The sequence below is a fragment of the Anser anser genome (genome assembly GCF_964211835.1).
Source record: "Anser anser genome assembly, chromosome: 2".
Lineage (NCBI taxonomy): Eukaryota > Metazoa > Chordata > Aves > Anseriformes > Anatidae > Anser > Anser anser.
In genome coordinates, this window is record NC_139721.1 from 90,155,209 (window position 1) to 90,167,412 (window position 12,204).

The 12,204-nt window shown below is 43.7% G+C and overlaps 1 protein-coding gene across 4 annotated transcripts in view; it reads right to left on the reverse strand.

The window, feature by feature from the left end:
• The window catches only part of F13A1 (coagulation factor XIII A chain), a 102,357-nt gene that overhangs the window by 46,362 nt on the left and 43,791 nt on the right, over window positions 1–12,204 (reverse strand). For all 4 annotated transcript variants that reach the window (XM_083826173.1, XM_083826172.1, XM_083826174.1 and 1 more), the window contains one exon: window positions 8,489–8,677. In XM_083826173.1, the coding sequence (XP_083682299.1) occupies window positions 8,489–8,677 (189 nt within the window). The remainder of the gene's footprint in view (window positions 1–8,488; window positions 8,678–12,204) is intronic.

The following is a 12,204-nucleotide window of genomic DNA, read 5'->3' on the forward strand; positions in this document are numbered from 1 at the left end:
TCTATCTGCTGCTTGGCAAGGGAGCACCTGTAGCTGCTGCTGAGGAGTATGCAATATCCTTTCAGCCCAGCATCCATGCATGCACCCCACAGCTGCACCCCTGCAGTAAGAGAGGCCACTGCACTGTCCTGCATGAGAAGGTGCTCTGGGATATTGCCTGCAATCCTAGCAGGGATGCCAGGGAAGGGATATCCTAGAAGTCAGGATGATTTGCAGGTGTTATAAACAGTATATACAAGCAAATATTATTTGCTGCTGGCAGGCAGGGTTTGTGTGCTTGCTAAGAGTTGCATAAAGCCTGAAGCCAGGAGGAAGGCTGGGAACATGGGCAGAGCCCTCAAGAGCACAGTGAACAATTTCCAACATTTTCTTTGAGGAGAAGACAGCTTCTCTCATCTTCTGAAATGAATACCAAAATGCAAATGGAAGAGCAAGGCAATTGTTACTTCTGAAAGGAGCTTGTAGAGCTGATTTGTAATCACACATCTAGACACCTGACAGCACCAGCCACACTAGTCTCATATACACACATCTGTTGTCTTGATACTAGAGCACTATGAAGTTGAGTATCTTTGGCATTACATGCCAAGGTTGCTGGCAAAAACATCCCTGTGTAGGTTTAGTACTATGTTTATCAACACTGTAGGGAAGTTGTCTCAAGATGACTTGGCCATTGGAATCTATCTACATCTTGAGCACACATTTCTGGCTGCAATGTAAAAGAAGGGCCAACTTTGGCTCATAGCTGGGATATCTTTGATGTCAGCCCTTTCACAGAACGGATAATGTGTAGTGGTGATTCCACTATCTGGTTAAGAGTGTCTAAGGAATGAGATTCAATGATATCCAAATACTCATTACCAAAAGCCTGTGAACGCCTGGCAGAGTACTCCCTGGAGGATCTCGTGCTAACCCAACCCACAGAGAGGCAGGAGGGTGTGTTTGGGTGCATGTCAGGACCGGGAGCCATGTAGTGAGGATAAACTCTTCTTATGCTGACAAGAGGGCGTTTCTGCCAGCAGCATCAGCTGGCTCAGCATTCCTCATGCTCAGATTTGCTCCGGGAGTTGGCAGCCTGTACCACGCTCTGCAGCCAGTACTCCATGGTTGCCTCACTCCCCAATGCTCACATGTGTTTTGGGTGTAGGAGGCCCTGGCCCTCACATGAGGACATTGCACAGCAAATTGTGAAAGATGAAGTTGTTGAATGACACAGTGTCGTTGGGATGTCCCTGTCTCTTCTCTCTAACAGTACACAGAAACGGGAAAACGCAGTCTGAAAATTCAGAAAGCCCAGAGGTTGCTGTACTATTACCATCAGGCATAGTGTGCCTTTTTTATAGGCTCCTTTTGCAGCTTGGAAGATATCCAGTACTGAATGACAGCTGCTGACTGTTCTGCCTTCAAGGCAGGACAGGGCAGCAGAGAATTCACAGTGACCCTCTTTCAGGGGCCTCCAGCTCTCTGCATTTCATTGCAGAGGTAGGTACTGAGCCATGTTACTGCCAGAAACCTGTTCTGCTTTTACAGAAAGCTCCTTTTTACAGAAGCTTTAATGATACAAACATATCAACTTCTCTTGCTGCACAGTTCACAGGCCTTTGGTCCTTCTTTCCTCCTTTCTTATCCCACCTTGGTTCCTGTAGCTGTCCAAGCTTGGCTCCTAAAGCTCCTACTCACTTCAGTCGCAGCTCAGCTCTGCTCTGCACCTCCTGGGGTTTCCAGGCATGCAGGAAAAGAGGAGCAGAATAGCTGCTATCACTACTGAAGGAGCACTGGTCTCTCTCAGTGCTGCATCACCAGGCTTTAAAAGTAAATAAGCATGTGAGCAAAGGTCTGTATGGTGAAATGCACTATGACTGACGCATGTGTGGTTGTAGGCATGTATGGGATTATCCTCCCCACTCCCAACACACACTTTACAGGTGCAAAAAGAAGAGTGCAGTGTTTGTTAAAACTTGCCAAGGTCTATTTATGCAGCAGCGGAAGAATGAGCCATTTAAAACAGGACTGTGGCTACACACACATGCACTCAAAATGAGTTATCCTTAACATATGCCTCAGCTCCTTAGCATGTCAGCTCCCAGGCCTGTCAGGCATGGAGACAAGCTGTGTTTAATTCTGGATAACACTGCTGCACCAGAGAGGGATTTACAGCAACAGAGGGAGAGCGAGAGAGAGGTACAGCAAGTTCAGTCGGCAAAACACAAGCGCTCCTCCTCCAGCTCCCCAAGTCTGCCAAGTCCCAGTGTTGCTCATCCTTCCAAGTTACTAACAGGAGACCAGGGCTTGCTTGAAGGGAGGCTCTTCCTCCTCCCTTGCCCAGCCACCTGGAAGCTCCTGTCTCCACTGAGTTAATTTTTTCCCTCGATTCCCAGTGGCCATGTATGTGTGTGCACTTAACAGCTCCTAGATATTAGCACAATCTGTGGAGGGACCGACGGGTGCTCTCAGATAGGCCCTACAAAAGTCCGTGGCTGTTTTACTGCAGGCAGTGAGGAGAGAAAATTTGGTAGCACAGAGATGACAGATATAGTTAGCTTCAGGGGACTTTTCCTTCTTGATGGAAGTAGATTACCTCAAAAAAAAAGGGAGGTGAACAAACTACTTCTCAACAGCCTTTTTAGGGACCCTCATTAGAAGATTGTATTTTAAAGGAGTTGAGGAATCTGTCTCCTTTTGGGAAATACATCATACACAGTAAGGTTAACAATTACCCTGATAGCTTCATTTGTTTTATCTAGATACATTTTTCAATACAAACAGCAGCAAATCTATCTCAATGCCAGCCCTGGAAATAAAATAATTGTGACAGGTCAATAAATATATTGGAGCTTGAAGACACAGTAAAGAAGAACAAGAAGGAAAGGAAGGAGAAGGAGGAGAAGAGAGAGAGAAAGACATAAAAAAGAGAGAGAGAGAAAGAGGAGAAAGAAGGCAATGGGATGGCAGGGAAGGAGAAAGGAGAAAAAAAAGAAAAAAAGGAAAAAAGAAAGAAAAGAGATGCTGTAATAAAAAATCCCAAACAACAAGCAAGAATGATAAACTTTAAAACAAACAAACAAACAAACAAAAAAAAAGCAGTGTTTCTAAGTCACTGCTTTAATATTGCACCTGGTTCCCTCCCACCATCAAATCCCATTGCCTTCAAAAGTGCTGCATACAAACTTGGAAATGTAGGAAATCTAAATATCTTCAAATAATTTTTGCTTATGGCTCCAGATAGGAATCCTTAACACCTGACCACTTTGTCCCAGGAGTGTATGTTAAGAGTACTTTACAGTTGTAAAACATACATCGGAGTCATGTGCCTTAGCTATTAAAAAGCATTGAAAAATACAGCTAGATTTTAAATGCCACTTGATACTGCTGCAGCAGTGCAAAAGAAGAGCAGAATAAAGATCCCTTTGAAATAGAGAATTCATGGAGCATCTCAAGGAACTCCCTCCTCTCTGCTCCTCCAGGACTGGGATGGGAATTCCAGAGGGGAGAAAAGAAATACTCTAATGCCTTCATTCAGCAAGTGAGGAGTTCTGTTTTTCTTTGCTAAGAGCTGACAAACAGGTCTTTTCTCTCCCTGGAATCAATTGCTAGGAAATGTTCTCCACTGCTAATAAATTACTTTCTTCCTCAAAATGGGACCATCTTGAGAAAACGGGAGTCAACGTGAGAAAGGCCACAGTCTCTGTGTTCATGTCATGTAATTTTCTATAATTTTTCTTTTTTGTTGTTGTTCTCTGTTAAATGGGAAAATAGGGTATCATTGATTCTGAGGTGATCAGCATTGTACCCCTGGTCACTCAGTTGAACTCAAATGTGCTTCTGACTATAGGTGGGAATTTAGTGTCACCTAAATATGGAATCAGCTCTAACATCTTTTTATTCTTAGCTACTTTCATCTGTTTATAGCTATTCCTATGGACCCTGCCTGGGATTGTAGAAAAAGGAACAGTACATCTCCAGTCTCATCTCAGTCCAGAAGCTGATGATTTATAGCCTGAGGAGTACATACGGGCAGGTACGTGGGTGCCCAGATGTGTGGAAAGGTGATAGTAGCTTAGAGGACTGGGATGTATGATTATTTGAGGAGTATGCCACTGAATAAAAGGTTCATAATAATGTTTAGGACTAGACCAATATATATGAATTCATGAAGCCATTTAAGGAAAATGCAAATAGACAACAATTTATGAGGGTGTGGGGAAATATATCATTAGAGTAAGGATGTACCATATAAACTCATCAAGCTCTCTAGGATTTACAGCCATGTACAGGAAGCTACCATTAAAAGCAAGATTGAAGGCTGTATAAGCCCATCTAATCATACATCTGCTTTTCAGAGAAATCACTGCCAGTGCAGCAGCGATTGTGGAAACTGCAGCACTCATGCCAAGCTGGCTGACCCAGGTGTGCCATGCTCAGACAGGCTGAACCCTGCACAGTGTACAACCAAGAGCTGCACAAAGTAGCCAGTCACCATGCGGGTGGTAGCTGGGAGGGATCAAGATGGGTGAAGGATTCATTGGCTCCTCTGGATTCCCTAGGTCTCCAAGCAAACAGAAATTGTTCAAATTGAATGGCTCTTTTATCTCACCCCCAGGCCAATAAAATGAGTATTTCCCAAGAGGTAATGTTCACCTTTCTTCTCATTAAAAGCCAGGAAGCAGGCTGCAAGAAAGGAAATATGTGGTGATGGAGCAGCTCCCAAACCACCGGTACTGAAGCAGGGCTGCAATCCAGCACAAGAACTGGAATAGTATCCCATTGCACTTTATACATGGATATTTTTCCATGTGGATTTTTGGTATGCTCATTTTTTCCTATACTTTGGCAGACATTTACAGTCCTCATTTAATGAAGCATTATATGAGAAACTGAATTACAGTAATTCACATGTTAGCACTTCAGCCAGTTTTGCGGATGATTACGGAAAACAGTCTGTTAAGGCAAAAAGGACTTTAGTCATAAGGAATCCTCCCCAAAGGATGTCAGTCAAAATGCCTTTCAAGAGATTGGGTGAAGTATTTATATATCTACACACATATATTTGTCTGTAAATTTTATCCCATGGATTCTAGTCTCTGTGTGAATGGTTTTTATATGGACTGTGGATTAAAAAAAATATATATTAAAGATTGTTCTGGGAGTGTTTGAGACCAAATTTCACATAACGCAAGAAGAATTTGTCCCGGGTACCCTTGATTCATTATCAATTAGAAGGATTAAGCAGTCTCTACTTGCTTCATTAATCATCTTTTTAATGATGCAAAGGAAGCAAAATTAGGAACAAAAAAAGAGATGTAAAACTAAATTTTAGGGAATAAAGGAAATAGAATAGCTCTGCATACACACAGTACCAAGCCATTACCATCGTCATATTTTTTCAGGAGCAAAATTAGTCTTCAATGGATAAAAATTCTGTGATGGATTAATGTCAGTGTTGGGAAACTTCCAGTGCTGGGGACTAAAAATTTCTGAATAACTTTGTATAAACAGCACTCGCTGCAGGCACGGCACAGCTAAAACAGATGTTTTCTCAGCTCCATCCAAATTCCCTGGGAGCCAAATCTAGCTGTCCCTACCAAAAGTTTCTTTGTACCTTAAAGCACATTGAAACACCCCAAAGATCCTACATCTCATGGACAGCCTAGTCCACATTGCCAGGGGTAATCTCTTCACCCGTGGAGATTCAAAAAAACTGCCCCCAGTACAAAGCCCTGAGCAGCCTGAGCAAGCTGGACCTGCTTTGAGCAATGGCTTGGACATGAGACCTCCAGAGGTCCCTCCAACCTAGATATTCTATGGTTCTGCTACACTGTTTGAAATCCACTGCTCAGGCACACCAAGAGTTCCTTGGAAAGGTGATTTTAAAACAGCCTGCCAGTACTTCTTCATGTCCATCACTTTAAACTCTCAAACTCAGTACTTTCCTAGCAGGCATCACCGTGATTTCTTTGGAAAAACATTCTCTGAGGTCAAGCTGTGTCTGCCGTAAGGCTGTTGTCTAAGCCATTCCCTAGGTGTAGCTTCTGCCTGACTGTACTGAAGGGTAGGATTCACCTCCCCTGTCTTTAGTGATCTTAAAATCAAAATCTAGTCTGTGGAGTAGAGTCAACATAGGAAGACAAAATACCCAGAAGAGAATTCATCCCATTTTAAGACAGCAGGGTTAAACTGCCACCTGGAGGTGCCTGATTGCTTCCTCTGCTTACAGAGGCAACCTAGGCAATGTTTCTGGACTGGGCGCTAGTTTTCAGGCAACTGGCATTATGGGAGGTGAATGCCTACTCTTCAGGCAGACAAACAAACAATACTGGGTATAAATGAGGCACATCTCTGTGCAATGGTCTGACAGCACAGCACTGAAACCTTCAGCATTCAGTGCCCATCCCTAAGCATGAGAAATCTCCTCCTTCTCCCCATTAGGGCACTAAACATCAGACTTGCCACTAGAAGGAGAAGTAGCAAGAGTCAAACAGATCATCTCTGGATGAAGTGACTGCAGCACCCTAAATCTCTTTCTCATTGGAGGAATGTTATTTTGCTTTCTGTTACTAGCCTCTGAGGACAGATGTACTGTATTTTGACCACACGTGCATAAAGAGAAGCAATCGTGGAACGCTAAATATTAACTGATTCCTAGAAGAGGAGCTTGAACATCTCAGCTCCCAGCTGAATATCTGTGAGCTAAATTCCTTCTAGCAAGAGGGCAGTGGTGCTCATAGAAGTAGACACTTAAAAAACAGGAGAACGCAATAGTACTGTATCCTAGTCTGATTATGGAGCACTTTTCAGATGATTCCCTGTCACCACACATGGGACATCAGTGCTGCTATTCCCATTTCACAGAAGAGAGAGTAACGGTGAAGAATGAGAAGAGAAAGAGAATTCAACCACACTCCCAGTGCTGGCTCCAAAATCATCATTCGTTACTGAGTTTGTTGCAAAGTCTGTCCTGGCTAAGGCTGTGTTTAATGCTATTCCTATTGTGGCTGAGGATGAAAGTTTTTTTATTCAGGTTTAGAGATTCAGGGTAAAACTGCAGACAAAAGTGTGTTAGGAAAAAGCAACACAAAAATAAACAAATAGCTTGTCTTAAGTGGACTATGCAACATCAAAAGAAATGTTAAATTTCTTCTTCCAATATAGAATATCTGATTAAAATAAATGCAAACAGCACACAATGCAATAAAAAACAAATGTTCCATTTTCCACTTCTTCTTGCTACAGCTGTTTGTTTTAAACATATAAAGATTAAGGGAACAGTCTTGAATTTAATTAAATCCCAAAAGAACGAATGATATTTATGTATATTAAATTTTTAAAGGCATTTGTGGCTGTTCAGCCAATCACTCACTGGACTGTCATAACATGCCTCCCAACCCTAATTTAAATTAGAAAGAAGAGACCCATGGAAAAAAAAAAAAGTGCAGACAGTAACCTTTTCTCTGCACATATGTTTAAGAGATAAATGCCCATCTAGCTTTAAAAGGCAACAAATCTAATAAATGTCCACATCATCATAATTCAGTGGTAGAAAAAAAAATCGATGTTACAAATTTTGGAACTGTATCTCTCAGGAAAGTAAATTGCAACATCAATTCAAACCCATTTTTAAGAGTTTATAGTTGGAACATTGATGTCTTGACACAGAAACTCACAGATCATTCTGGATGAAACCAGGGCTTTCCCAGAACTGTGATGAATGGAGCAGCATTTTGTGGGGCCATCTTCGGAGCACAGCAATAAGCCACAGCCTGTCATATACTTTCCCCTTCTCTAGCTAGGTTATGCCCTTAGTCCTATAAGTCTAGTCCTATACCTTCAATAAGCCAAAAGGTACATTAGGATCTGAGTCTCTGAGGAAGATCTCCTGGTGAGAAGAAAAAAATGCTTTCTTGGCTCTTTTTGAAGTAAATCGAGAAAGCGTCTGATATGATCCCGAGTAGGTTTCTGGTCCAATGCTACAATCTCTGAATCTTTTCCCTGGTTAGCAGGTTGGCTCCAAATGTAGGCCATGAAATCATAAGGCCTTCAGTTCTTCCACTCTGCTTAATTTTTCCCCATTGTGTATTCAACATTTTGTTATCTCGGTTCATACACAGCATCTCTCCCACCTCAAACAAGAGACTCCTCCTCCCTGCATCTCCTAAACAGTAGTGATAAATGTTTCCTGTTCCACCTACCTTTCAGCATTGCCACATGATATTACACATATACCTTTGAAAGCTCAATAAAGTACAGCTTCTTGCTAAACAAAAAGCCTCAAATACTGCTCCTGCTTCTCTCAGAAGTAATTCAGTTGATTCTTTCTTGATTAGGGGTTCACAGCCTGTTTAGAAAAGCATTTCTTTGCCTTTGGTTAAACATGTTTTTATGGTTTATCAATCATAACAGGAAAAGACCTAGACATTAAGTACTGATGTGTTCCTGTTAATGAGAGGCTCTTCAGACTTTGCTGAAAAAACAGCTTTTGCCAGGCACTTACCTATCAAATACTCCAGCCAGAATTGGTCTGTCTCTGGCTTGTAGGGTCGGTTGAAGTCGATCTGGATTTGGAAAGGCTGCCCTCGACGCACTATCAGCTTAGGGTTGTAGTACTTGTCAGTATGGTGCTGCTGCTTGTTAATCTCATAGGGTTCCTTGAACATATGAATGTCCACAACACGCAGGTAATCTGCAGAGGCACACAAATGAGCAGAGAGAATAGTCACAGTCTTGACATCACCATCACTAAAGGCCATGTCTTTCACTTCCCCAGCACTGCCTCATCGAGAAACAACAGCCAATGGAGCATGTTGGATCTGTTTGAGGCTCGCACCTTCCTGTCCGAGCTGGGTTTTATGGACTGAAACTTCTCTGTCCACCTGCTGTTGTTCCAGCAGCTGTAAGGCTTCTAGTGACTGATGAAAGCAACTGCGGAAAGTGCAGGTTCCTATGGGGTGAAAGCTGAGTGCCCCCAGGGAGAGCTGTGCTATCTTTCCTTTGGCATCAGCTTTCTGCGAGTCTGCGCCTCGCTGACACTAGTTTGCCAGTACAATCAGTGGGCCTTTAACAGCTGTGGCTTCATGTCTCTCTTCTTGCAGCCCTCCATTTGTAAAACACAAATTCACAGGGTTTTTTTGATGCTTAAATACATTAATGTTTATAAAGCACGACTGCTACCAAGTGCTGCAGAGCCTGAGAGGCAGTTAATGATCTTGCATTCAGCTGAGAGCTTGGATGTCTGTATTAAATAAGGCTTTAGTGTACTGTATGTGTCTAGACTCAGCTTCTCAGAACACCTCCACTGCTATTAGCATCTTTTATGAAAACTAAATATGACATTACAGTATATAATTACAGTATAAAGTTATAGGCAAACAGCAGTGGGTATCTATAACATGCACAGGCAAAGTACATGCCTCGCTCCCTTCAAATCAGGGCTATCTAAAGGGTTATAGCTGCCAGAAGTTAGCCTGCTCAGCTAATGACCAGTGTGCAGAGGCACTGGGATAGCCAAAGGCACTGGCAGTCACCACCAACTGCATGACTACTACACTGGGAATCTTCACAGTGGGAGCTTTCTCACACAACGGCTCCTTTCATACACACATTTAAGTTGTATGTATTCGTTAGTTTCACAGCCAGTTCCAGCAAACAGTGAGCAATCATATCAAAATGAACTGGACATCATTTCTCCTACATGTTTGGACAGATAATCAGGAAAACTCTGCCAGGAGGACCATTATTGCCACAAGGAGAGAGACAGAAGAGTGAAGCTTGATTTGCAGCTCTCGACTTGCATTTCCAGGTGCTGACAGAAACTAGCTAATTTCTGCATTTTATACTGATGCTACAGAGCCAAACTCATGCCTGGCAAAAAGAGGTGCACACTTACAGCAGCTGGTAGAGCTGTGTGTACTCACAATGGTGGCTAATTTGGCCTGCTACTGAGTACACTGTGAGCAGGAATGATGCACTCAGCGAATGAGTCGGATATCCAAACTGCTGAGAGCTAAACATGGCCCATTTCACAGAACCTCAGAAAACGGCTTCGTGCACAGCTTTTCCCTGGAGGCAGGAAGACACAGCAGACAGGCAGGCTCTGGGCAAGCAGCAGAGCTGCTGCCTATCTGGTGTGTAGCCTCCAGGCTGCAGTAGCGTGGGCATTAGCCCTGCCCTTCTGCAGGGATGTGTTCAAAACATTAGTGGAGTTGCGTGGGCAGCAATGCCCTGGGCAGCAGCGTGATTCTTCTCCTGCCCCAGCCGAGTCACCCAGCCTGGACTCTGGGCAACAGCTGATGGAAAGGAGGTAAATATGGGCAGCAGGATCTGGTCCCTCTGGTGCGTTGTCACCACCAGCTACTCATACCTGCCCTGTGGGAAACAAAAGGAAAGGAAACTGCCCTAGGACATGCCAAGATAAAGATCCTTTCATGGAAAAGCTCTGTAGAACTGAAGCAAAAACCATTTGCCTCCTGTCAACCTCAACTGCAGAAAGGCTGAGACAGGCTTAAAGTCCCATGGCAATGTTATTGTTATTCCCTGCTCAATTCTCTAGGCTTCTGGAGTAACTTCTGTAGATCCCCGCTGGCTTTAGTGCCGGCTAAAGTAACAGAGATGGTTCTTGTGTGAAACTTTAAATGCTTTTTGCTCAGAAATAACTCTCATTGACCCTCTATGAAATGGGGAATGTCTCACCTCCCTCCCTGCAAAACTTACCCATGTTCCCTCATAATAATGCTGACAAAGCTCATAATTAAATTATGTGAGGCACAAATTTCCTGGAGGGCTGTGAAGACGGGTCAGGGGGAAGTCTCTCCTGTTTTCTCTCCCAACCCCTCCCTGGCTGAAAACATTCTATGTAAAAGTTGCATATTGCAGCTCTGTGAGAGGTGAAACTATAGTAGAAACTAGTAAGTTTGGCTCAGATTCTTCTCGCTTCCAGGGAGGCATAAAAATTCTTTTGAACATTTGTTGTGTTTTCATCTCGTGTTCTGAAACAAAAGACCCTGCCCTTCATTTACAAGTTAGCCCCTTCAAGGAGCTACAAAGCTAAGTCACCCCAGGGTGTCAGTTCAGCGTTTGCTTCATTTTTCCCAGGACTTTACAAGGCTCCTGTCAAAACACAGCTATGCACATCTGCATAAAACACATTTCACTCTCACTCTCAGTGTTAAAATGAACTTCTTTGAGCTCGCCAAATTAAGATGACCTGTGACTGAGCCCATGTTAATTACAGTAATGATAATTACAGAGGACAAAATGTGAGCAGGGTAATGGGATGCGTGAACATCATCACCAGGAGTGGAGATGTCATCTAAAGGAAGGGTCCAGGCACTGTGTGTTTCACTGCTCATCTGTTTGTGAGGCATAGGTGGCCATCGAGGGCTCCTTTGAAGTCTGGACTATGTGATGGTTTGTTTACAGCCTCATCCACTATTTCATGCAAGTAAGCTTCCTGCAAAAGATGCAGCAGACTAATGTTTTCTTAAAGCTTTTGTAATGTTAAATTTGCATGGAAAAAAATGAGCACAAGCCTGAGCTGCTTTTCAATACCAAGAATAGCCTTCAAACATCAGAGTTTCTTGGAGAACCAGAGAGAAAGGGCTCTGGATTACAGACCAAGCAGTAGGAGTTTCCAAAGGAGGTGTCCATCACTCTGCTAACAGGAGAAGCACGATTCCTTGGTGAGTCCATAAACTTTGCAAAGGTGGGCACATGGGGAGCTCGTGGGCCGTGCGGCCGCAAGGCTGTGTCCTCCCACTGAGCAGGCTGTACGTTTCAGGCCCACTCACAACACGACGTGGTGAGATGAGCTGGCTAGGAAGAGCCAGGGGGAGGAAGCAGCACAGGCGTACTCACAGACACAGGCTCTTTGCTAAAGAAGCCTGCAGCAAGCAGCCTGCAGCAGGCAGCCCACTGACCTGGCTGGGAAGACAGCTGTCCCTGCAGCCTCCACCCGTCACCCCGGCTGTGATTCAGCGGAGTAGAAGTGGGTGTCAGCAGAGAGCTAGTCGAGCTCGGCGTTTACCTCATCCTAGAGTAGTAGCTAAAATAGGTCAAATGAATCACACCCTAAAAATGCCTGTTTCTCTCTGTTGGCTGTCAAGGGAAACAAGGGTGACTAGCTCAGCTGTAGACACCTACACCGCACAGATCAAGGGCAGGATTCAGCTCAAGACTGGGTCCTTTAAATTTAGGCATCTGAATGATGTGAGC